At 40.7% G+C, this 24,286-nt stretch overlaps 3 protein-coding genes across 4 annotated transcripts; 2 read left to right on the forward strand and 1 right to left on the reverse strand.

Annotated features, from left to right (window-relative positions):
• Positions 1 to 296: 296 nt before the first annotated feature.
• On the forward strand, positions 297 to 7,222 carry LOC103155896 (cytoplasmic FMR1-interacting protein 2-like; the record flags this gene model as incomplete). The annotated part of the gene is made up of 6 exons (XM_016663900.1): positions 297 to 467; positions 2,522 to 2,594; positions 2,715 to 2,809; positions 2,956 to 3,194; positions 4,421 to 4,568; positions 5,483 to 7,222. Coding segments are annotated over 6 exons (894 nt in total), but the record flags the coding sequence as incomplete, so codon positions are not given.
• A 573-nt stretch (positions 7,223 to 7,795) lies between these two features.
• Positions 7,796 to 15,484, forward strand: hmmr (hyaluronan-mediated motility receptor (RHAMM)). Of its 2 annotated transcripts, none has more exons than XM_007577778.2 (20): positions 7,796 to 7,980; positions 8,206 to 8,304; positions 8,399 to 8,484; positions 8,582 to 8,659; positions 8,795 to 8,983; positions 9,076 to 9,162; positions 9,286 to 9,397; positions 9,811 to 9,876; positions 10,034 to 10,107; positions 10,190 to 10,257; positions 10,743 to 11,110; positions 11,201 to 11,349; positions 11,436 to 11,671; positions 12,228 to 12,335; positions 12,465 to 12,665; positions 13,053 to 13,763; positions 13,856 to 13,928; positions 14,127 to 14,303; positions 14,947 to 15,109; positions 15,196 to 15,484. In XM_007577778.2, the coding sequence occupies exons 1-20, from the start codon at positions 7,935 to 7,937 to the stop codon at positions 15,210 to 15,212; spliced, it is 3,108 nt and encodes a 1,035-aa protein (XP_007577840.1). In that variant the 5' UTR covers positions 7,796 to 7,934; the 3' UTR covers positions 15,213 to 15,484. The 2 variants fall into 2 exon arrangements, with proteins under 2 accessions (XP_007577840.1, XP_007577839.1); XM_007577777.2 differs by having other exon boundaries at positions 7,797 to 7,980; positions 12,222 to 12,335.
• A 173-nt stretch (positions 15,485 to 15,657) lies between these two features.
• Positions 15,658 to 19,289, reverse strand: LOC103155894 (insulin-like). Its single transcript, XM_007577779.2, has 3 exons — positions 19,226 to 19,289; positions 17,225 to 17,431; positions 15,658 to 15,921 (listed from the first exon to the last, which is right to left on the reverse strand). The coding sequence occupies exons 2-3, from the start codon at positions 17,412 to 17,414 to the stop codon at positions 15,776 to 15,778; spliced, it is 336 nt and encodes a 111-aa protein (XP_007577841.1). The 5' UTR covers positions 17,415 to 17,431; positions 19,226 to 19,289; the 3' UTR covers positions 15,658 to 15,775.
• Between the last annotated feature and the right edge of the window lie 4,997 nt (positions 19,290 to 24,286).

Here is a 24,286-nt window from a genome sequence, read left to right on the forward strand (position 1 = left end):
AAATCCTTCACAACGATGTGAAAGACTCTTTTCTAAGGTGTCGCAAATCCTTCATGTCAGTTGTTACCGCCGAGTGTGGCACGACCGGGTATGGGGGTTTTTGAGGTAATTTCTTTTTCGCTCGTTTGTAATAAGTATAGAGATTGTTTTTTTGTTTTGTTTTTTTGATTTTGCAGTTTTCTGTCTATTAACATATTTGATAAACTTATCTAAAAAGAAATGTCGGTGTGACAGTAAGGCAAAAAAACAAACCAAAAAAAAGAAATGTAATACCTCTGTTAATTCTGATTTCCTAAAGGTTTCGTGAATTTATTTTCTCTCTCCTGCCATTTCAAGGCATCCTGGAGTTCTTCCACCACCAGCTCAAGGACATCATTGAATACGCCGAGCTGAAGACGGACGTCTTCCAGAGCTTGAGGGAGGTCGGGAACGCCATCCTCTTCTGCCTGCTCATCGAGCAAGCTCTGGTGAGGCCTTTCCGCCGCCGTCTCCCTCTAGCTAATCTGCTGTAAAGTCTTCCTCGCCTTCTCTCCCCGACCCTTCTTGTGATTACCTGCGCCGGGCGCCTGGAGGTTTCTGCTCGTGTTTATAGCCTCGACTGTCTCCGTGTAAATCAAACGATGCGATCGAAAACTGTCAGGCTTGTGGGTGTGTTTAGTGTTTGATCTTTGATGATGTTTTTTTTTTTTTTGTCTTAAACACAACTCTATTTTTCATTACACGCTGGCAACTACTGCAGGTGGTAAGGATTTAGATTTTGTTGATATTAAAATAACATAGAGACCATTTTTGTTTATTTATTTTTTTTAATCACTTATTATTTTTTAACATATTAATGAATTAATTTGATTCATTTTATTGCACATATACAACTTCCATCTCCAATCAGCCATGGAAAAAAAAAAGGACTGAGATTTTCATAATCTACGACAAAGTGAAAATGTTTAGGGCATGCATCACGACCTTGTTTGTCCTTGCAAACGGGCTTATAATCACAAAACTTAAAATCTCAATGTCTTTGTCTTCCATGGAGGAGGTGACTCCATTCTTCTGGTTGGTTGTTGACTCAGACTTGTGTTTTAATTCTTTGGTTTTATTTCCGAATTACCTTAAGTTTGACTCCTTTCATGCCTTGTTACTCATGTTTTTCTCAGTATGATTTCACCATTTCTGTGTGACTGCACTGACTCAGTGTGTGTGTGTGTGTGTGTGTGTGTGTGTTGCTTTGGATCACATCCGAGCGAGTCGGTTTGTTTGTGTGGGTGTCTGATTCTCATTGTTGCATGACTCTCGTCTCATCCGCTACAAGATGTCACTTTGTCGCATTTAGTTTAATTGCCGTCACTAACAATCACCTTCACTTTAGTGTTGTCGCATAACCTCACATCGAGTATCACAATAAATCATTCTATATTCATTTAGTGGTTAAAAATTGCAGCTTTTTAGGGTGTTTTCAGTATAGACTCGGTTTGACCGAGGAACAAAATTGCAACGGGTGTTAAATTTTCAGCTGGTGCGGTTCGGTTTCGCACCGCACTGTGTCAAATGAGCTGAACCAATTGAAAAACCTGTTCACCCTCTCGCCTGTGGTGGCGCTGTCCCAAGAACCACTACAAAAAAAAAAACAACAACAAAAAAACAACAACATAAAAACCTCTGAGCAAGACACTGAGCACAACACCAAAAAGTATTTATTTATTTATTTTTTACAAAATGACCTGTGCCACAAATATTGGCACCCCTGCTATCAAATGTGTACGAGTCTACTTTTGCCAAAACCGGAAACAAACAATAAGCAGAAAGTGGACAATAGCACAGGGCATTTACGGGTAAATACAACCAAAATAAACGCGAGAGCCTGGCGCTAGCTGGAATCATAGGCTGTGGTCTTTTGCTAAAGACCGCAAAGAAATCCCAATACCTCTAAAATATGACGCCGCCACATTTTTGTTTCCATCTTGTGAAGAGGGAAGTTGCGCTCATGTCGTCTTTAGAGGTTTTCATGTCATTTTTGTCAGCAGTTCCTCTTGTAGCGCCACCGCAGGCGAGATGGAGGCCGAAAGCAAATTGCACCAGTTTGAACGTATAGTAAATGTTTCAATGTTGGTCCCCAATCAAAACGAGTCTGCCGTTCTGAAAACGCCCTTAGTCTCTTATGGCCTTTCACAAAGATAAAACTAGAGAAGAGCAATTTGGACTTGCAATTCTGTCTGCATGTTTTCAATAAAAAGTATTTCAAGAAAATAATCAGTCATTTTGGCATTACATCGGTCACTGCACAGAGATACAAACTCGTAATTCTCTAAAAATAAAGCATACACATTATCAAATAGCCTGACTGCAGAGACATGAGTTATTGAAAAAAAAATGTCCACATGTAGTATATATTAATAACTTAGTTAAACTAAAATACATTAAAAAAAAAGTTGGCTGTCTGGATGCAGGGTAAGGCTGTCAGTAAAGCAAAGTGAGTTTAATTTGTGGCTTAAAAGTTTCCCTTGACATTTTGCTTGACCCTTAGTCCCAGGAGGAAGTGTGTGACCTGCTTCATGCCGCCCCCTTCCAGAACATTCTTCCCAGAGTCTACATCAAAGGTAGACTGAACTTCGGATGGCTCACGGTTTCCAAATTTTGGGAGATTACTCCTGCAGTGTGTGGCTGCCCACTCGGAGCTCTGCTGGTTCTGTAACTGTCCGGTTCTCTGTGACACGCAGAGGGAGAGCGACTGGAGGTGAGGATGAAGAGGCTGGAAGCGAAGTACGCGCCTCTCCACCTTGTGCCTCTCATCGAGAGGCTGGGAACTCCACAGGTCAGTGTAATCCCTTTATGGCTGCGCTGAAACTAAATAAGTTTTATCTATCTATTTTTTTTTCTACAAATATGTGAATTTCCATCCATTTTTTAGAAATAAAAAACCCAAAACAAAAAACGTGTTCTTCTCTTTTTAAACTCCAGCAAATAGCCATCGCGAGGGAGGGGGACCTGCTGACCAAAGAGCGCCTCTGCTGCGGCCTCTCCATGTTCGAGGTCATCCTGACGCGCATTCGCAGCTTCCTGCAGGACGCCGTGTGGCGCGGGCCCCCGCCCACCAACGGCGTGATGCACGTGGACGAGTGCATGGAGTTCCATCGCCTGTGGAGCGCCATGCAGTTCGTCTACTGCATCCCCGTCGGCACGCACGAGTTCACAGCGGAGTGAGTAGCATCTGGCCGACAGCTGCGCGGCACTTTGAAGAGTTTTGCTTCCAGGTGGGAGCTGTCAGGAGCGCAAGCTGCTAATTGTGATAATGTGAAGGAACTTTTAACGGTAGAAGTTGTTGCAATAAAGAGTAAGGGCCTGGTTTTTCACGCTGACATGGCAGTCGGCCTGCTGTTTGTACACAAAGTAGGAGCAGAGGTCCAGACAACATCTTCTGTTTGGAAGAAAAGGCTCTGATAATAGTGTCTACATAAATTGTTTAAAATCTATATTACTTTTTTTTTTATTACATTTTTTTTTTATTACATTTAATTACATTTGTTTTTCTTTTTCATGATATGTCTTGATATAATTCTTCAGTTAGATTTTAGCTGGATATCTTCATTGCTCCAGAAGTGGGATTTCTTTTTAACAAGCTGTCTTCTTGCTCCGCCAAATCCTGTGACGGTTACAACAACATCTTGTCTCTAAAAAAAAGAAAGCACACTTGTATTTTTTTAAAGATGTAAAAAAAAAAAACTTAAATTTATAATAAGTTAACCTGGAACTTTTAAACCCAACTATGTTAGCTGTGAAGCAGTGTGCTGCTGTATGTTGAGAGAACATGCTTCTGCTATACGATTAAGAATGTAACACTTTTTTGCTTAGCTTTATAAAACCGAGGTGGTCCGAAGAAGCTTTTTGCATGGCACTCATTAACTCAGACTAATAGTCTAAGCACTGGTATGTTGCTCTGTAATCTAAATGATGCCAGACATCCTTAACTACTGCGATTAAAATGTCTGTCCTTGTACAAAGAGCTCCAACTCCCCAGATGGTGAGCTACTATAACAAACCATCTGGCGTGCCAGGTTAGGAAGACGGGTCTCAGGCTGTGCTGAGAATGAGTGTTTTTAGAGCCGCTTTTGTTTTTGATGCATTTTTCCTCCTTCTTTCCTTCAGTTATGTGCTTTCTTTGGTCGGTTTTGTCAGATAGAGAAAGTAAAGTACTGACTGATGCGCATCAGAGAGCGGATCAGCCCGAGGCGAGCGGATGTGTTCAAACAGGCCTTCGAAAATCCGTTCAGACCGGTCAATGCAGAAATGCCGGCGAAATATTTTTATTCATAGGCCACTGTCAGGCTCAGAGGCGAGATACTGTTAACACGGTTTGCACCCACTCGGGGTCGCACTGGTTTGCGGAAAACTCATCTTGTGTTTTGCGTGCGCCTTTCCCTTCCAGGCAGTGCTTCGGGGACGGGCTGAACTGGGCGGGCTGCGCCATCATTGTGCTGCTCGGACAGCAGCGCCGCTTTGACCTCTTCGACTTCTGCTACCACCTGCTCAAAGTCCAGAGGCAGGACGGCAAAGACGAGATCATCAAGAATGTGGTGAGTGCGCGCCGTCCACGGCGTTGGAGGGGGGCATGGAAATGCACACTGTACTTTTCAGATTTTTATTAGTTGGAATTTTTTTTATATCATGTGTCCTGTACCATTCTCTTCACTATTATTCTCCTCATAGTTGTGATGTATCACGTAAAATTGCAAACAGAAAATAAAATTCCCCGCCTTGTAACTATCTCTGGGGTTTGCAAATCATTAAACCACCAAAGAGTGATTTTAGCTGCCTGGGATTCCTACTTAATAGCTGTGTTATAAATTATGCTGTATTATAAAAGAAAAACAGTGAGAATGTTTTTTTTTTTTTTCTTGTCTTAATGTTGGTAACCTTCAGCTTTTTTATAATAACAACAGAGAAGACGTGCAAGAGATCAGCATCTTAGTAACACGTAGGCAAATGTTCTTAACTTCCTTCACATTAGCTTTAGCATCTTACATTAGCGATTAGCGCTGCTGGCATTACATCGCCGTCAGTCTCCACGTGTCTACAGATACTTACCTTAATTTTATTTCCAAGGCTGCCAGAATTTCCAAATCTAGCCTGAACCGCTCAGAACATAAAAAGAGCAACTTTTACAGCCTTCCTGTTACTTGATCAAAGTATTGCTCTCTCTCTCACCCTCTTGAAGCCTGACTTATAGCTTGACATGTCTGAGGAAATCCAGTTTTACTTTTAAAAAACTTATTTCATCTCTGCGTTTCCTCTGACTTCATATTTAAACACCTAGCGAATTCTCAAAAACATTTAACTTGGATTGTAAAAAAAGAAGATATGTAGTTTTTGAAAATCCTCCAATTTTCCCCCATTATTAGTGACGAAAAGCAAAAAAAAAATTCCAAGGGATATAAAAATGCTTTATTAATCAAGACCACCACTTGTGCTTCATTGTTTTCCTCTGCAGCCACTGAAGAAGATGGCAGACCGCATCAGAAAGTACCAGATCCTCAACAATGAGATATTCGCCATCCTCAACAAGTACATGAAGGCGGTGGAGACGGACAGCTCCACTGTGGAACACGTTCGCTGTTTCCAGCCCCCTATACACCAGTCCCTAGCTACCACCTGTTGAAAAGGAAGAGCCTTGAAAAGATAGTGCACACACAGACATACTCTAAAAACATACTCTCTCGCATACGCACCGACACACACGCATACATTCCCTCGTTTAGCTGTGATGCTAATCTCTGCCTCGCCGCAGCAGCTTTAAGAATCCACTGACAAATCCATCTGTTTAAGTTAAAATGCGACTGTCTTTACGTGCTGAGGTGAAGTGGACCAGAGCAGAGGTTGAACTGTACATTCGCATCTTTTTAATTTTTTTTATTTAATTTTAGGTTCATTTTTTTTGCGTGGCTCTCGCTCTCGGATTCATGCATGCCTTCTGTTATTTCAGCTGCTGAGTTTTGCATTGGACCACCGACGTATTGGATGGATTAAAGTAAAAAACATAAATAAATGAACTGAATCTGAAACAAAAAGAAAATCTGCAATGAAATTTAAACGCAGTGCTTATTAAAACTAGATTGCTGAACTAAACCGGTTTTTATCCATTCGCTCATCTGTCTGCGTCCATCTCACGGTGTCTACCGGGATTGTTCTGATCGACCCAATCATTACTCCTTTCACACTTTGCCTGCCTTCTTTGATTTGCAGTATTCACCTTTGCCTCCTAACAATCCAGCTTTGTTTGCTGCAAGTTTCACTGTAAAATTTCACTGTTTGGAGAAAAAGAAAAAAAGGAAAAAAAGAAAAAGAAAAGTGAAGTGTTGAGTGTCGTAATAGTCCTTGTTTTAAAACTGTTATTAATATTTTTAGTTGACACATTCTTGGTATAATACTTGCCTATCTGCTATTGACTGGAAACCTCAATTGTTATTTTAACCCCTTCCTTTGTTAGTCGGAAAGATTTTTTATATTCTGTAAATGAACTTGGTGATATTATTTGCAATTTTGAAAAGAGATATTCATCTGAAAAAAAAAAGGTTTGTGTTTTTTTAATGAAAAATTACTGAAGAAACAAGACCAGATAAATACCTCTAGGCTGTATGAAAATCAACCTGTTTTAAGTGTGAGTGGATGAGCAGGCGCATTAAATACTCTGTTACAATAAAGGAAAAAAAAATCTTAACTAAAACTGAATTAAAGGGCAGTCTTCTATATAGAGTCAGTATTTACTATTGTTGAACTTTTGGTTTACCTTAGCAGTGTTATTAAAATATGCAAATTCCCACTTTTGTTTCATATAAAGGAAATAAGACAAATGATTCAGAACGACCACTTCTCAAACAGCCATGTGATCTGATTCTGCTCTGTTTTGACAGAAGAAAGTTTCTTTTGTAAAACCCAGTGTCTTTTTATTCTATTTATTCAACTTATTGTTCATTTAAAGGTTAATCTAGTTAAAAATTAAGGTACCAATGTATCATGTCTAAACTTCAGCATGGCAGATGTAATTTATTGTCATCGGTGGCTCCATTTGTGACATGAGGCTTTGTTTATGATATGGTTGTACAAGTGAAAATGTTTTGAAGTAAAACGACAACAAAAAAAATTGATAAAGGAATATAAAGTGTACAACAATGGTCCTGCAAAGGATTTGAACTTATGTTGTATTTCCATGAAATAAAAATGTTTAACTTAAGCTATCTTTAAGTGTGCTTTGTTATTCTGTACGGCTTTACATGTCAGAAAATGTGACACTGACATTTGTCTTTGCGTTGGAAAAATGTTGAGACAAATTTAATTTGTGGTTAAAAAAATAAAGGACATATATCAACAATTTTATTTAGCAGTTGAACATTCTGGCTTTTTAACACTGTGTAGATAAAGTAAAAAGGAACAAATTAGAACATTTTTAATTGTGCAAGTTTGCTTTCAGCTGAAAATTCTTGCACCACTTTCTAGTAGAAAAGTCAACTGCTGTGTTAGAATATTGTATTTTGACTTATTTATGTTACTATGATATATTTTATGTCATAGTGAAGCTGATCTCAAATAAAGTTCTAAAAAGACAGATGTACTAAAAACACTCGGTGAATCTATAATGTTTTCTATTACCGTAATAAATTAAATATGTTTAAAATGCCAGTTTGTTTTGAGCTAAATACTCTGCTCATTGAGCCAGTTTTTTCTTCCGAGATTTGAGACCGATTGGCTGTTGACGAACGTGCGTCATCCAGTAGTTTAATTCCTATTGGACACGCAGGCGGAGGCTTACGTCCGACGTCGGTTTGAAAATTCAGCGGCGGAACTGTAGCGTCTGCTGTTTATTTTGTCGCTGTCCGAGCTGCTCTGCAGCGTTTTTCGAGAGCTGTTTGAATTTTCTAAGCATTAACACAAAGTGGAATAAAAAAATGTCCTTTTCAAGAGCCCCTTTGAAGAGATTCAACGAGCACATAGGTAAGTAAAAAAAAAGAACACACTTTAAGTGCTAGCAGCGGCTTGTGGGGGAATTATCCACTTAGGTTGTTTAATGCTAAGTAGCTTAGCTGAAATGCGTAGCTAGCGGTTAGTCAAACATTAAAATGCCCTGGGTGTGCGCGCTGTCTTGTTAAGTTAATTATTTGGATTAAAACGAAACTCCGACTCGAGGCTTACAGCAGCTAACTGTAATGTTGTTTGAAGGTTGCGCCCCTCCACCGGGGTCCTATGATATCAAGTCGGGGGATGTGAAAGGAGCTGCTTCCTTTAACAAATCTGACAGATTTAGAGCCACCAAGGCAGGTATGTTGATCTCGTGCACACACTGTGCCCGTAGGTAGTGTATCTGAAGCTGAAAGGTTATTTTGTGACACTTATTTTCTTCATTTGTGTCCAGCTGCTGGAGCTGATCTACTGCCTCCATCGCCTTCCAGAAGCGCCTTCATCTCTCCTGTCCGCAGGACTTTGTCAGTCGATGGACTTGTAAGTTTAATTACTCGAATTTCTTCCACTGAAACTGATAGGGATTTTTACTGTCTTTAGGATATAATTTCGTGTTCTTTTCTTATTTGCTACACAGACTACAGGATCAAGTGGCAAGAGAGAGGGGAATGGCATGACATTTGAGAAGAAGCAGCTGAAACTGTTGGAAAAAGAGGTACACTTTATGGACTAAACATTTCTAAATGAATGTAAAAGTGTTCCAGTGGTTTGTCTTTTTTTTTTTTGTTTTGGCCTCTAGCAAACCATCAGTACTGTCCAAATCAAAACTTTGTGACAAATCCTTTTGCAGATCCGCTCCTTGGTTCAGCAGCGAGGAGAGCAGGACCGCCGTTTGCTGGCCCTGGAAGATGACCTGAAGAAGTCTGAGGCCAAGCTGCTTGCTGCGGTTAGAGAGAAGACAGGGCTCTCTGCCAGCGTCATCACGCTGGAAAGACAACGAGCCGAGCTCAAGAAAGTCAACGAGTTCCTGAAAAACAAGGTGCGGTTTTTGCCTCTAACCATGTAACTCCTCAAGTTGTGAGAAATTTTTAAACGCTGCTGCATTAAAGACGTCATCTCATCTTTATTTAGGTTTCTGCTGATACTACTAAAAAGAGAATAAATTCCCTCACGATGGAGCTGATGGAAGTTAGGAACAACCTGGATGTTAAAAATCAAGTATTGCTACGTTCTATACTGGTTTTAATGGCTGTAAAAGTTGCTGAATGTTTTTTTTTTTTTTTTTTTTGACTGCATATATAGGTGCACTGATACATTTTTTTAAATTTTGGTTTCATCCAGGAGTTAAGTCTTCTACAAGTTAACACTGAAGGCCAGCTGAAGGTGTTGGAAACTGACTTCCAAGCTGCCAGGGCTACAGTCTCTACTCTACAGGACAGGAATAAAGATCTGGGTAAAATCTATTACCATGGAGACAGATGCACCAATCAGAAGCCACTTTCTGATATCTGGTTTTTGCAAAGCTTTGATGTGCTGATGAACATTTTTGCCTCTTATTTTCCTTTTCAGTACAGTATTATGAGAATGTATAAAAATGCATTTATTTTTTTTTCTAGCTTTCCTGCTTTGAGCATATATTAATTATTCATATTAGGAATTTCGTCACATGTCTGAGAGACATATGGTGTGAATAATATGATTATGGAGTTTACAACTTAACTTAGCTGGAGCGTCTTGCATTAGCAATCTTTTCGGTTAGGAAGGCTAACATTCAGGTTCTTTGCACATCCCTAAGCGTTGTTGAAATTTCCAACATTTTTCGGTTAAACTTTTTCTTTTCTTTCTTTTTTTTTTCTTTTTAAATAGAGGATCTGCATGAAGTGACAAAGAGCCGGAATGTGGAGCTTGAGAATGAAAATGAGAGGTTAAATGGTAAGCGTCCCTCCATCTGGAGGAAAAAAAAAATGTCAACAAAGCAAGGCTGTTTAAGATGCATAACGTTTTAGGTGCGAAGATAACATACGCTGCATGCACTGTTTTGTTAAGAGTTTTCTGTGCAAACTCTGCAAACACTAACTTTGTTTTTCAGGTGAGATACAGGAGCTGAGAGAGGAGGTCAGAGTACTCCAGGAGTACTTGGATGCAGCTAATGAGCAGATTCAGGTTTGATCTATAGCTACAAAAGGAAGTCTGACTTTATCCCACCTGTGTTGTAAAAGGCATAAAGACGTTGCTGTGTTTGTAGGACCTCCGTTTGCAGATACAAGAGAGGACACAAGAAGATGTCGTTGGTTCCAAAGGAGAGAAACTTAAGTAATTAAGAATTCCTTTCATTTTCTATCTTTTTTAAAATCTACATTGTGAGATATCTACAGCACACTCATTACTAGTCCTGTCAGAATAAATCATTTAATCGCATGATAAATTAAAAGCGCAATAATTTCCAGTTGGACAACAGTAGTTAAAGCGATGCTCCCCTTTAATGTCATTGAAAAGCCAGCTTTTTGAGAAACACTGCAAACATTTGACACCTAATATAAAGCAGTTAGCTTCCACTGCCTGTCACTTTTACTTGTTTTCACTAAGACGACTGGTTGTTTTCTGAAATGCCATTTTGGTTAAGAAGACTTCATAATCCATTTTAATTGTTGTCGTTTTATTTCTTTTGGTTATGTAAAATGGTTTACAGTTCCAGTGTTAAATGCAAATTTAAAATGATACTATTACCGTTGTCTCAGTAATTCCTGGGATATTATTGCTCTTGACAAGCCTCCTCATGGCACTTTTCCCCCCCACAGGCGTCTAGAGACGGAACTGGAGCAGAGAACAGGAGCGCTTCAAACCACGCAAGATTTGCTGAAGCAAAAAGAGGCGGAGGTTAACAAATTCCAGCAGGAGCTGCAGACATCCAAGGATGCTTTGTGGAACGTGGAAAAGATGTTGGAGTACCAAAATCTGGAGCTCCAATCTGCACAAAGGTCAGTCATTGACATGGAGAAGCAAATGAAGTCGGCCCGCCAAGAAGTTGAGGACTCTCAGACGACCGTCCGTCAGCAAGAGGCCGAGCTTACCCGGCTGAGGGAGGTGCTCAGGAGGACGGAGAGGGAACTCGACGAGAGGGTAGCGCATCTTGAACAGAAGTGTCTGCTCTCTGATGAAGAGAGAGGTACGTTCATCTCCTCCTGGTGCCCAATGTCTCGTTGGGTTATGTAAAGATTCTTAGTTTGTGTGAGAGGAATATCTTATTTGGTTTCAGGTAAGGCTCAGGAGGAAGGGTTCAGGAAAGTAGAGCAGCTGAAGAACGAGCTGATCGTCTTGCAGCAAGCTAAAAGAGATGAAAGGAAGAGACAGATCCAGCTTGAGCAAGAACACTCGGCACTCGCAGAGGAGCTGGCCAAAGAAAAGGTTATATACACATTAACCTGTTATATAGATCATACACCGAATGACTGCTAGCTGTAGTAAATGTCTGTTCCTGTTGACATCTGCAGGCGCTGGTGGACTCTCTGACTGTGCTTGTGGAGACGGAAAGGGAAGAGACCGAAGAGCAAATGAGACGGCTAAAAGAGGAAATGGAGGAGGTGCTGGGGGAGCTGGCCGTGATGGAGGAACAGGAGCAGATACGGCTGGAGGTGGCCCAGAAGAGCCAGGAGGCCCTTCAGAGCCTGCAGCGGGACAAAGAGGAGCTGGCGAATCAGCTGAGGGAAGCAGAAGCCCTTTTGGAAAGGTGGGTGAACAACAGCCAGAGACGATGCCACGATATAAGCCAACAATCTGTGGCACAGGTTAGACATAAAAAGATTGAAAATCAAAAGTAGGGTTGAGCAAAGGGTACCTGAGGCTGTTTCCTCTAACTGCAGCTGATCATCTTCATATTTTCCAGAGCATTAGTCGCGTGGAGAGACAAAAGTAAGTCGCAAGATCAAACAAAATATGAAAAAAGTGCAACTTATCAAGAAAATGTTTTAACTTCCCTTTTCTGTTTTGCCACTATCCATCCATATATCCATTCTAGGGTGTTTACTTTTTGTGCCAAGACATCAATCCGTTTTGATGTTCAACACAGCATGCAGTCCATATGTGGGCGTTCATTTCTGTTTTAGAGACATGAGCCTTAAAAAGTCTTATCATAAAAGTGCGTTTTTATCTGCTTTGCCGCTTTGAAGCCGTTGAAAATTTTGGTTGTGATTTAGTTTCACACTTTCTTGGTTTTTTGCTGTACTCTGGCTTGATTAAAATGTACTCTTTAACGATCTATTCCCCTCTGCCTTTGCTAGGAGCAGTGATGTGGCAGCGATGAAAGCGATGCATCTTGCAGCAGTGAGTGAACTCCAAGAGGCATATAACAACTCGCAGAGAAAGATTGAGGATTTTGTCACAGAGCTGGAAAGGTGAGCTCCTCATGAGTGTCGGCATTTCCTGGCGTTCCTTTGCTTTAAAGTCACTTTGATTTATGTTGCCTTTAAACTTTAAGTTCTGCCGGCATCCCGGCTTCACAGAAGGCTTGTCTTCCTTTTCAGCACCAGAGAGGCTCTAAAGGAAGCTAAAGGAAGACAGAGAGAACTGGAAGCGGAGGTGGGGAGAGTGACCTGCCAGCTGAAGGAGGCGATGGACAAAATGGTTGAACAGAAAGAGGAAGAGATCAATAGAGTGAGGGGGTGGACGGACGAGCAACAGGAGAGACTGCAGGCTGAAGCAAAATCAAAGGAAGAGAGTTTAAGGTATACTCAAAACCACGGCTTGGCAACATTGTGCAAAAATAAAATCTCAGATTTTTTTTCAGTTAGAAAAGACAAATACTTTCAAAAAGTGGCTTTTATTTCAGGCATCCCTTCTGTGATTTGTACGACTCAGTCTTGGGGCCAGACTACAAGAATTTGTAATTTTGAGAATATATATTAACAGAATAAAGATGCAGTTATGCCAAAAGAATCTTAAAATTGCAAGAAAAAAACTTGTTTAGATTAGGAGGGGAAAAAAGTTTCTGGAATTATTAAAATGTGACGCAAATAGCTCAGCCGAACTAAACCTTGGTTTAAACTTATGGTTCTGCTAAACCGACTATTCCCAACCCTGTTTTGTTCTAACTTGATTTGTTCATCTTTTAGGGCGCTGCATGAGGTTCAAACTTGCCTTGCTCAAAAAGAAGAGGAGGTGAAGGCCGCGCAGGCGAGCCATGCAGCTCAACTCGACCTGCTTCAGAAGGAGCTACAGGCGCAGATGAGCGAGAAGGAAGACGCGCTGAGACTTTTAGAGGAACAGAGACGGGGTTTTTCTGAGAGGGAGAAGTCCCAGAAGATGTTGGAAGACCTTAGCTGGCAAAAAGAAGAAATATCTCAGCAACTCCAAGAGGAAAGAGAAGCGAAATTAAAACTCCACGTGGCCCTTCAGGAGGAAAAACTAGCGTTTGAGGTTGAGCGGAACAACCACGAGCAGCTCAGGTCGGAGGTGCTTAAACTACAAGCTGACCTGGAGACGCTAGACCAGGAAAGGAGGAGTCTGCTGTCGGAGGTGGAACTTAAAAAGGACTCCAGCCACGCGCTCGAGAATCGGCTGAGCGCCGCCGAGCGGGACAGAGATCAGTTTCAGGCTCGCCTGGACGGCGTGGAGCAAGAAAACGCCGGCCTGCGGGCCCAATTAGAGCGCTCGCGGGAGAAAGCGGCGGCTCTGGCGCACGAGTTGGACAAGCAGCAGCAGCACGGCAGCGCTCTGAGGGAGCAGCTGGAGGCACTGACTCAGGAGAAGGTCACTCTGCAGTGGGAAATGGAGGAGCAGCGACAGGAACTCCAAAGACAATTAGCCGAAGCGCAGGAGAAAAGGTGAGCGGTAATGAATATTTCTCTCTGATGTGGAGCTCGTCTTCTTTCTCTTAAATCTGCAGTTTTGTAGCTAATCACGCCTGTCTTTGAAGCTCCCCGCACTCTGAGATGGAGCGCTGGAGGAAACAATACGAGGAACTGTTCGTCAAAGTCACGCCCTTCCAGGTCAGCTGATTTTACTATTATTATGTATTTTATTTTATTTTTTCATATAGCAAAAAGAACCGTTCCGGAAGAATGCAAACAAAAAAAAAAACAACCTTCGCCGTTTTCATGGCACGGAGGTTACTCCTTGTCAGTTTTTGTATCTGCAGATGTTAATTTGTCAAACTAAATAATACTTGTGTTGGCGCGTTCCCACAGGAGCAGCTTAACGCATTTGCAGCGGAGCGAGATGCGCTGCTTAATGAGAACGGAGCGAACCAGGAAGAATTAAACAAATTAGCCGACGCTTACGCTCGCCTCCTGGGGCACCAGAACCAGAAGCAGAAGATCAAACATGTGATGAAGCTCAAAGATGAAAATATCTCTCTGAAACAGGTAAAACGCTAGAACGGCGCTGCCTCTCCTACAAAGGGCATTTTTTTATTCCCTCTGGCCTGTTTTTGAGCATAGAGGTGCATTATTAAACATTCAGAGCTTAAACTCTTGTTACATTGATTCTTTCCACAAAGGTATATCTGGGGTATATCTGTTTATTTATCCTGATTTGTAAATTTGTTTAATAGAGGATACTTTGTATACACTCAAGTTTCGGTTTGGACGGCACCACAAATTTTGAATCGGGAATTGTTAATTTGGTGAATTCAACAGCTGTGACCCATAGAATTAATGCGCCTTGTCCCTGCACATATGCTGGTGTCAGCTTTTCCTTCCACTCAACTTTCCATTAATATTCTTGGATACAGCACTTTGTAATCTTGCCATATCTGGCTTACCCTCCTATTGGTGACAACGTCCTGTCACCAATTGTGTGTGTCTATATAAATTTCTGAGAAACTCTGTTTATTAGCTAGAATCCATAAATCACAAAAATCAAAAGTAATGTCTACTTAAAATGCATTACTCTGTTTAGTGAGTGGCTTTGAAAGGGTCCTCTTTTTGATTTGAAATGATTGGAATCAACTTTTCAATGGTATTTTGACACATCGAGCGGCACCTACAGTCCTCTGCTGTTTTGTAGGAAGTTTCTAAGCTTCGCTCCCTTGTGAGCCGCCAGAAGAGCGATTTGGAGCAGCTGAGAGCAAAGCTGCCCGGCGCTCCTCGTCGCAGGTTTGATCCCAGCAAGGCCTTCCAGAACAACAAGGAAAACATTCAGACTGACACAAATGATCCTCTTGGAGAAGGTGAGCTCCGAGCTTCTCTACTCGCTTGGTTTTTGTTTGCTGTGACTGCTGGTTTCTGATCCTAATTGTTTTTTGTTTTGTCTTAGGAAACCACAAAGAATAGGGGAGTTGAAGAATGGAAAGCGAAAAGGAAAGACAAGTTACTGGTTTTTTCTCTGCAATGCACTTAAAATTTAATCATAGTTTCAACAGGTTTTTGTTCAAGTGGTTGAACAAAAACAAGATGTGTCTGAATTGGATAACTGAGCTCAAAACATGTACATAAAATGTATCTTTTTAAAATATGTAGTTTAAAGGGTCTTCTTTAAATATGGTGGATGTAAATTCGTACTTTGTAAATAAAGATTTTCTTTTTTCCTTTTATTCCTTCACACCAATGCATTTGTGATTCATTCGCTTCAGGGGTTTTTGTTTGCTTCATCTTTGCCGTGTCGCCCCTCCGCCAGTAGAGGGCACTCCAGGACCGCAGCCGCCGGCTGCAGCCCACTTTTCACCGACACCAGCTGACAAAGAACACAAATTCCATCATTGCAGAGAGGAGCCTCGGGTTATGGGTCATGAAGCTTTATTTCCTTCACTTGATAAGACATAGCCAGCGAGTGTCGGGGACAGAAATTGACTTCCGGACCTCTTTACAAGCTATGAGTAGTGCTGACCGCGGAGTGGTCAGTTGCAGTAGTCCTCCAGGTGGTGAATGCTGCACGGCTTATGGCAGCACTGCTCCACGATGCCTCTCTTCACCTTGGGCTCGTCACGGGCAGCCAGAACCCTCCGCAGCCGCTCCTCCGCTCTAGCCCTTTTCGCCAGGAACCCTTTGAAGTAGAGAAAGTTCCCATACCTCTGCGTTAAAATCCTACTGCTCTCCAGCCAAAAAAAAAAAAGCTGAAAACACCATTACTGTTAAGGCTCTCATGGAAAGTCGACATGTAGAAAAATATTGATTGCAGCAATCCATTTAGCCTTGTTAGTTTCTGCCTCAACAGTGAGAGGGGGAAGAATAAAAATGATGACGCACCAGCAGAAGCATAGCATAACTGATGCACCCTGATGTTAGCTTCAAAGCATCAGCAGAACGTTTGAGGTGGAAGATCTAAATAATGTGTTTAGGGAATATCTTAATGAGGAATGTTGGGATTTCACAGGATTTGTGATGAATGGATTTGTCACATAACAGAAGTTTAAAGCGATCCTAAACCAATTGCATGTCTTTATAAAATAAGCCGCAGAATGACTTAATGATGGCCTGGACCAATGGTTGCATTCAGTTCAGTGTCGCCTTCAAAAATGAGAAACAACTTTCCTAAAGCCATCAAATGTGGCTCTTTCTTACTATTAGGTTTGAACTTTTCAATACAGTGTGCAAACAGTGTGGGTGAACAAAGCCAGACTGGGGGGAGGGGGGGTCGTCAGGCAAAGTCATGCTGTTAATTTTCGAACTCCCGCCACGAAAGGAAGCAGACAAACTTACTTTCTGCAAATCAGAAGTAATACTTTAAAAAAGCAAAGAAAACTTCCCAGAGTTGAGGGGTAGTTTTCAAGTGAGATTCTGTGAACAGGTAAGTTCCCTTACCTGTCGTAGAAAGATGTCGCATCATAAGATTACATAAGACAAGCTCTGGTGTGTTGACCCCCTCAACAAACCAGAGCTACACTGGATGATGTAGATCAAAGCATCTTTACTTTGAAATGGCCTAGTTTAAGCCCATACCTAAATCATATTTGCTTTCTGCAGTAAAGACCTATGAACCAACGTTCACAGTTTCTGTCCATTAAACCAGACAGCAGCTGTTTTGCAAATACAACTGGTTAAATATTACAGCCTCTGTCTGTGCAAACATGGTGAAGGTACTGACCTTGAATGCCACACCTTGGCATGCAAGAATTGCATTCTTTTAAAATGCTGATCTTTGTTTGCGTTTCATTTTGTGTCTTAAAATAGAAAGCCTATTGTAAAGTTAAATACAAAAGCTGCTCTTGGAGTTAAAATGATCGTTTAAATGATTAAATGAAGTACATTCTCCAGAAACTTACAGCAACATGCCGTCATCTTGACATTGGTACTATTACATAACCGACCCTCACTACAACCAAACCACCTCTCATATGCATCCGTACCAAGCAGATTCTCCAGGTCCCGCTTGTGGACTCGGCTCGGACTGTTGTAAAATCCTCGCTCCCCACAGATGAAGTAGAGGGCGTCGACCAGGTGAGAGCCACACAGGTGCTGGTTTGGGGCCAACGAGGCCCCTGGAGAGTGGAGCACAAGCAGGAACAGCATGGAGAATGTCCATGGTACCCTGGCCATATAGGAGGAGGGCACCGCTTGGACAGAGAACAAAATGGAAATAATTCATATAAAACAATAGAAGTTAGGTTTCAACAGTGCACCAGTGAATCCACATATTCACTTATAATTCATGGACTGAAGAGAAAAATAAAGTGTTGATAAAGCCTAATTAGATTTTTTTTTTCCCCAGACACTTTATTCTCGTAAAACTTACAAATATTTTGCAAACAGTCTGTCACATTCTTGCAGGTTAACCAGGCTTCTAGTAGAGCATAATAGCACACAAGCTCAGAATGGCATGCCAATGCAAATACCACACTTCAAAGCAGGCAGGCAAACAATGTAAGCATAGCTTTTTGTTATCTGATATCAAAGGAATGTTTTAATGAGATCTTAGAGAACAGTTATTGCATCAAATTAGTCAAAAATCTTATCGTGCATGCTAATGGAAGATCTTCAAAAGTTCAGAGAGAAAAAGCAGCATTTTAGGCACACCTGCTTTTTATGAGCATTGTCGTAAATGGGAACAATATAAATATAAATCACCTGGGGGGGGGCGTGGGGGGGATGCTCACTTTCCATATATAAAAAAGGAGAAAATAAATGATTCTAAATGGCTCCAGACTTTTAAATTGAGGGTGGTTTTATTTTCCAGCATCACAGTGAATCTGAGCACATGTTTTAGCTAAAGAGTGACTTAATGTTTGGATAACCGGAAAATGTGGGCAGTCATCTAAAGAGGACTATGAATTAGAGAAGTCCTCTTGAGATTTGGAGGTCAAGACAAATATTTTCCAGATGTGGAAAGTTGAAACTTCATCTAAAGATATTGAAACTGCAAAAATAAATAAATAAATAAATAAAAAAAATAAAAAAAAAAAAAAAAAAAAAAAAAAAAATATATATATATATATATATATATATATAAATAAATCTCAATTTTGTGAATGTCCATAACCCGTCATATTGATGGTGTAGATTTTTGAGAGTTTTTAAGTCAAATGTCAAAAAAAATGTGTTGAGATGTCGAATTGATACAAAAAAATACAAAAAATGAAATAAAAAAAAATCAAGAAATTTGAGTCTGGAAACGCATAAGAACCATGTAATGTCTTTGAATTGGGAATTTGTTTAATCAAGAAAAAATTCATTAAATTGCCAAAAAGAGACTGTATTAAAGTCACATAAAAATTAAATCTTTTTTTCTTTCTTTTGCTTCCTTGCTTTTTCTTTCTTTTCCATTCGATTCCCTTAGATCACTTTTATTAACATCTAACAAAACCCCCCCCCCAAAAAAAAAAATCACCAATTGTGAAAATTCTCCATGTCTCATTTGTTTCTCAAGGTTGGTACCCTCGGTGCCGTCTGGCTGTTTTAGTGGTCATTAGTTGAAATGGTTTGTCAAAAAAAAAAAAAATCCACAGAAACGCAATTGAAGTTCTCAGTTAAATGCCACGTGTGATTGATTTTTCTCACAGGTTTAAAGTTCGGCTCCTTTTTCAAGGTGAAAACCGTATCCAGCAGTCATTTGGAAACTATATAGACCTTTTGTGGACATCTTGTAGTATGCTGCAGATTATTGGATGTAAAATGAATCAATTTTAGTGTCTTTAACAATGTACTTGTGCCAGGCATTAGAAAATTGGCGGAGCACTCTATCAGGTCCGCCACTCCTCTATTCCTTTTGGCTGCGCGCCATTCTCCTTGGCACAGCAGATTGGTTGAATTATAGATCCCGTCCATGCTCCGCTTTTATGTTCATCCTGGTTATTATAAGTATAAATCTTGACAGCTAAAATCTTGAGGGAACAGAGGGAAAGCTCTCTTACCTGTGTTGCAGGAGGCGGCAGAGCAGCTGGTGGTCACGGATGAAAAGGGCCTGGATTGCGAGGTGCAGAGAACATCTCTACTTGGCCACCTTCCCCCTTTTTAACGCTCCACCTGGCCTTTGCTAACCACAGCAAAGAGTCAGAGGTCGTCTCATTAGCACCTTGACCTGTAAGCACTCCTGATCTGCTCTGCTCTGGCACCACGTCATTTAATTGACTTGCAGGACCAACTGCGCCGGGGATCAACTCGAGAACCCAGCCACCCAGAATGATACCCATCTCACATCCCCCGCTGCGTAGTGGCCTCACTGGCACCGTTCAAAAGCTCACAAACACCATATGTCACACTGCGATCACACAGAGTAGATTAGAAGACTTTGAAGCTTATCATTGATCGGCGGCGTTGTGTTTAATTAGTCGATTTATTTTGTTTTCCTTGTGTTTCGCAGGGGCGAGAAATCTGTGGTGAACAATTTCAACATTGTTAATCTCACCGGTGTTATAATCTGTCAAAAATCAGTCACAGTTTATCAAACATTACATTTTTATTATCATGATTAACATGTTAAAGGGACCACTGCTGAAATGAGTGCAGTTTAGTTACTTGCATGTAGAAAAACACTTTTTGAATAAAGCAAGATAAAAACAGAGATGCCACCTGGAAGTATAACCACAGGCTAAAAAGGAGAAAATGAATGACTAGTGAATTTAACCCTTGAAATACTAATAAAAAACAAAAAACAAAATCTAATGTTTATTAAAAGTTTATTAGCTTCTCTGGAGATTACAGGGTTTAACACAGCGAGTCTGTTCAAGCGTTAATTTGATAAGTTTAAGAAAGAAAGGAGAAGAATTCAAAGTTCCATCCACCTTTGGTCCTTTAACTTTTGACACTAGAACCACTGCATGGAATGAAAAAAAAAAAAAAAAAAAAATGGCTCACAAGGTCAGTTTTCCCGCTCACTGAACTAACTGGGTCTTTCATGTGCTCGTTTCTCACAGTGCCGTCTCTGAGCTCTGCTAACAGGGACATTTTAACCATAAACCAGAAAGTTTCCAAATGACACACACACACACACACACACACAAATCCCAGGTTGTAGAAAAAAAAAAAAAATCTTTCACTAGCTTTAAAGAAAATTTTTATTGATATAGCAAACGATGCGAGGAGCCATGACAACTGGCTGGTCAAACAAACTAAGGTGGACTTGGAGTAAAGCAAGAGATTTGTCAAATTAATTATATTACACACTATTACGGTAGCCAGTGTGCTATCTCATTCAAAGTTTAAACATTATTCTGTTGAATAGAAAAAAAAACTAGCCCGTAATAGTTTTTTTTTTTCTTTTTAATTAATCCATATTTAAAATTTAGATTTATTTATTTTTCAATGCTTTCAGGATTTCTACATTACCAACATATGACCATTCATATAAGTAATTTTGGGCATTAAGAAAATAAACTTGAATTTTAGTCCAATACTTCCCCTCATGAAAAAATAAAAAAAATGTTTTAGAAATTCCAGGGTGGCACCAGAGGAAGTAGGACATATTTTGTATTATTATTATTATTATTATTATTTTTTTTTAAGCTAGAATGCGACATTTTCAAGAGACCTGGGGGACTAAATGGTTTCTTCAGCGCAACAGGCTGCTCTGAGGAAGGCATTACATAATTGTCAGTGTGGGCCGTAATGATGTGCTATATGATAATCAGCTATTTTCCCTTCAGATAATGCTCGATGCATCGCTCAGAGCTGCGAGCACTGACCACAGAGAGCCTCGATTTAACATGCGACAAGGGACACTACAGGAAAAAAAAAAAAAAATGGAGTTCTTAATTGCATATCTTTTTAACTCAGCTTCCAGGCAGCAGCTGCTCTTGATAATTTCAGCGCATCTCCTGGTGGGTGAGCCAGATTTAGATGAAAGTTGACATACTGTATAATTTCTTGCAAATGATGAGTCAATCCCTGAGGTAAGGCGCCGCAGCACTGCATTGTACCAATATTTCTTTGCCTTTGACTTCTAGTGGAACTTTTTTGAGAACTGGAGGCTGGAGGGCACTCCGGAAACAGAATTGTGTTTATTTGTGTAATTAAAAAAAAGCAGTTAGTATTAAAAAGTTTGTATTTTTTTTTCTTTTTCTTTTAAATCGAGTCGGCAGGAAACTACTTTCTTAATCAATTAGACAAATGGACAAGTTGTCTCAGGGATGCGCTGTACGGCCTAAGGCATACAGCTCAAATCCCTCCGAAACAACTAAATCTCTAACATTGCAAAATAACCGTTTGTATGCACTTAGTTTTATTGTTCTTAGCTTTATTTGATTTTATCTATGCCCATTAGTTTAGCCATGTTGCCTTTTGTTACTCAATTTCCTGTTATATTATACCGAAGCATAATTGGCTAAATAAAGACAATATTATTAAAGAAAATGCAGTCAGTCTGGAATATTCCAGCCCAGGTTTGACAAGTCTATATATTTTAGGTTTTATGCTTGTCTAATTCTAAGTTGGTTGTAATGGGGGAAAAAAAAAAACATAAAACAAAAACACAAAGGAGCCCTCTCGTTTTATGATTTCATAAACAAAACAGTAAATAAATCTCAAACAGCATTTTAAAGACTCAACGTATTTCAGATCTGGAGCTAGAGGTGAATAAAGACAGTCCAGGTACATTAAAAACCTGTGAAACAACTATCGATTTTTGTCGTTCGCTAACTTTAGCTCATTAGCTGCTAATGGGTAGTACAGAAAAAGAGTGGTAGAGGCTAAAATTAAACGTTGCCCGACTGCCAAACAGGAAGCCTTTACTGGCCTAACCTGTCAACACAATGGGAACACTTAAGAACTGCTGAAAAATATGAGTATAGGAGACAAATGCAGGGTCTTCAAACACTTTTATGTCAGGAAATCATGATAGCTCACACTCCATCGGACAAAGTGAAAGGCTGGCAGTAACTAGAGATGGTGTTTCGTGAGACAGACTGTACTTTTCCAAGACAAATTGTGCTTAATATCGCAAAATCTTGAGCCACGAGATCTTGTTACACTCCTTCTGTTGTTATATAGACCGGCATGGGGTGCTGAACTGCAGCTAAAAATGATACACCTCCTTTTATATCCTTTAGCCTTTTCAAGCAGTCCAACAGGCTATGCTAAAGGCCGAGTTGATTTTCCTTCATAGAAAATTCTGCTTAGTTTGCTGACAGTGACCCTGTAGTCTCTGCTGGACCATCTGGTGGATTAAGCAATGACGGTGGCTGGAGTGAGTGACAACAATTCCCTTCAGTCCACACAAATGTTGTCAGACTCGATAGGAAAATTATGTCAGGCCCCGTCTTGTATTTTCAGTACTGAAATCTAACTGCTCCCGTCTGCCTGTCTTGTTTTGTTGGGTTTTTTTTTATTAAAAATGTGACTTGCATGATTTTCTTGAATTTGCTTGTGCTATTATTCAGCTGGATAAGTATGCTCCAAGCAAATTTTTCCCGTTGAGACATTTGAATCTCATTTTCTCTCGATAAAATAGTCTCTCTCACATTCTTTCGGTCTTATTTTTTTCCATTGAGTATCGGGGGTGGGGGAGGAGGTTGGTGGAAAAACAGAGTTCGCTCTTTCCCCAGACACTTATAGTCCAGCTGTTCTCAGGGTCACTCTAGAAGGAAAAAAAAAATCCAGGTCTTCACTGGGGGCATCCTCAGGGTTTGGCATTTAGATTGCCTGCAAGGCATCCTACTCAAACGCCCTGAAGTACCTCAGCTGACTCCCAGAGGTACGGCCGCTATGGTCTTCAAGTGCTTTTGGCTAACTAAGTGTTAGACCAAACATCCATTGCACAAAACCCCTATGAAACACTATAATTCCAATTACCACAAAGAAACTAACCACAAACCATAGTAAGCTGTCCGGGGGTGAACACCTTGCAGCTGACTCAACCCTACATGCACAAAGTGAGCGTTGAAAACTGAAGAGTGAATGTCCTGGAAGCAACAAAGAATTACATTACAATCACCAGTTCATCACTGGACAACAGGGAGACACATGGTTCATGCATGATACAGTCATTGACCTAATGATTAGGTTTTGTACTGTGAGAAGGAGGCTGGAGTACCTGAAGAAACCTCAGCATGCATCAAGACAAAATGCAAAAGGTCCAAGTCAGTATTTGAACCCAGGACCTTCTTGCTGCCAGGCTATCATCCACAAGTCTGGTGATTTTTAGAAAAAGAATAAATGCGGCTAAACTAGAGCTTCCTCTATAGACTGGACTTCGAATTAGGATGAAAAAGTCATTTTGAACATTTAAGACTGTCTAGCATTCCTTAAGCCTTAATCTCTAAAACCTTTTACGTTGGCCACTGCTGTCCTGTGGGTGCAGCTCAGTTATAGGGAGTGTGACTATGCTATGTCTGCAAGAAGTGCTTAAGTTCGTGGCAAAGTGAAACATTCATCTGAAAGTGAGAATGTGGGTTCGCAAAGCAGAACATTAAAGTTTGGACTGCATAAAGACGCTTTAGCTCACCGCAGGAGGCGGGTGAAGCGGTTTCTCTATCCTGCAGGTAAACGACAGCGGGAGGCAGGGAGGTCTTTCAGAACCAGCTAATGACACAGCATCCTTTGAGGAAAAAATAAAAGAAGTAGGTGGGAAGGAGGAAGCTAACCACCACCACCACCACCATCTTGACACTCTGATTTCAGAAGGTGTTAAATGTAGAACCAGAAAAGAAAAAAAGGGAAAAAAAATCCCAACTTTGCTGTGCTTTTAAACACATTTCTCAGGGAATTGGGGCAAAGCGGCGAGAAATGTGAACAACAGGCGCATCCTTTCAGGCTGGGTCACGTGGCCGTTTCAGACACACACACATCAAACAGCGCAGAGCACGCAGCCACCGCAGTCATGCCGAGACAGACAGGAGTTGGGTGGAAAGTCGGATGGGTCCCTAAGGTGAGAGTTACGAAACTCCTCTTCCAACTGCAGTCAAGGAGATAAAAGAGAGTGCGGAGTTCAGTCTGCAGAGATGGTGTTAATCTGCACTGATAGAGGGCCTTTTTACCCT

This window comes from Poecilia formosa, unplaced genomic scaffold (genome assembly GCF_000485575.1).
Source record: "Poecilia formosa unplaced genomic scaffold, Poecilia_formosa-5.1.2 Scaffold454, whole genome shotgun sequence".
In the NCBI taxonomy this organism is placed as follows: domain Eukaryota; kingdom Metazoa; phylum Chordata; class Actinopteri; order Cyprinodontiformes; family Poeciliidae; genus Poecilia; species Poecilia formosa.

Coding starts and splice junctions, on each gene's coding strand:
- LOC103155894 (XM_007577779.2), bottom strand. CDS start 17,414: ATGGCCAGGGTACCATGGACATTCTCCATGCTGTTCCTGCTTGTGCTC. Junction 15,922..17,224: donor GGACCTGGAGAATCTGCTTG/GTACGGATGCAT, acceptor TCTACTTCAAAG/GGTTCCTGGCGAAAAGGGCT.
- hmmr (XM_007577777.2), top strand. CDS start 7,935: ATGTCCTTTTCAAGAGCCCCTTTGAAGAGATTCAACGAGCACATAG. Junction 8,660..8,794: donor TGAAACTGTTGGAAAAAGAG/GTACACTTTATG, acceptor ATCCTTTTGCAG/ATCCGCTCCTTGGTTCAGCA. Junction 10,258..10,742: donor TCCAAAGGAGAGAAACTTAA/GTAATTAAGAAT, acceptor TCCCCCCCACAG/GCGTCTAGAGACGGAACTGG.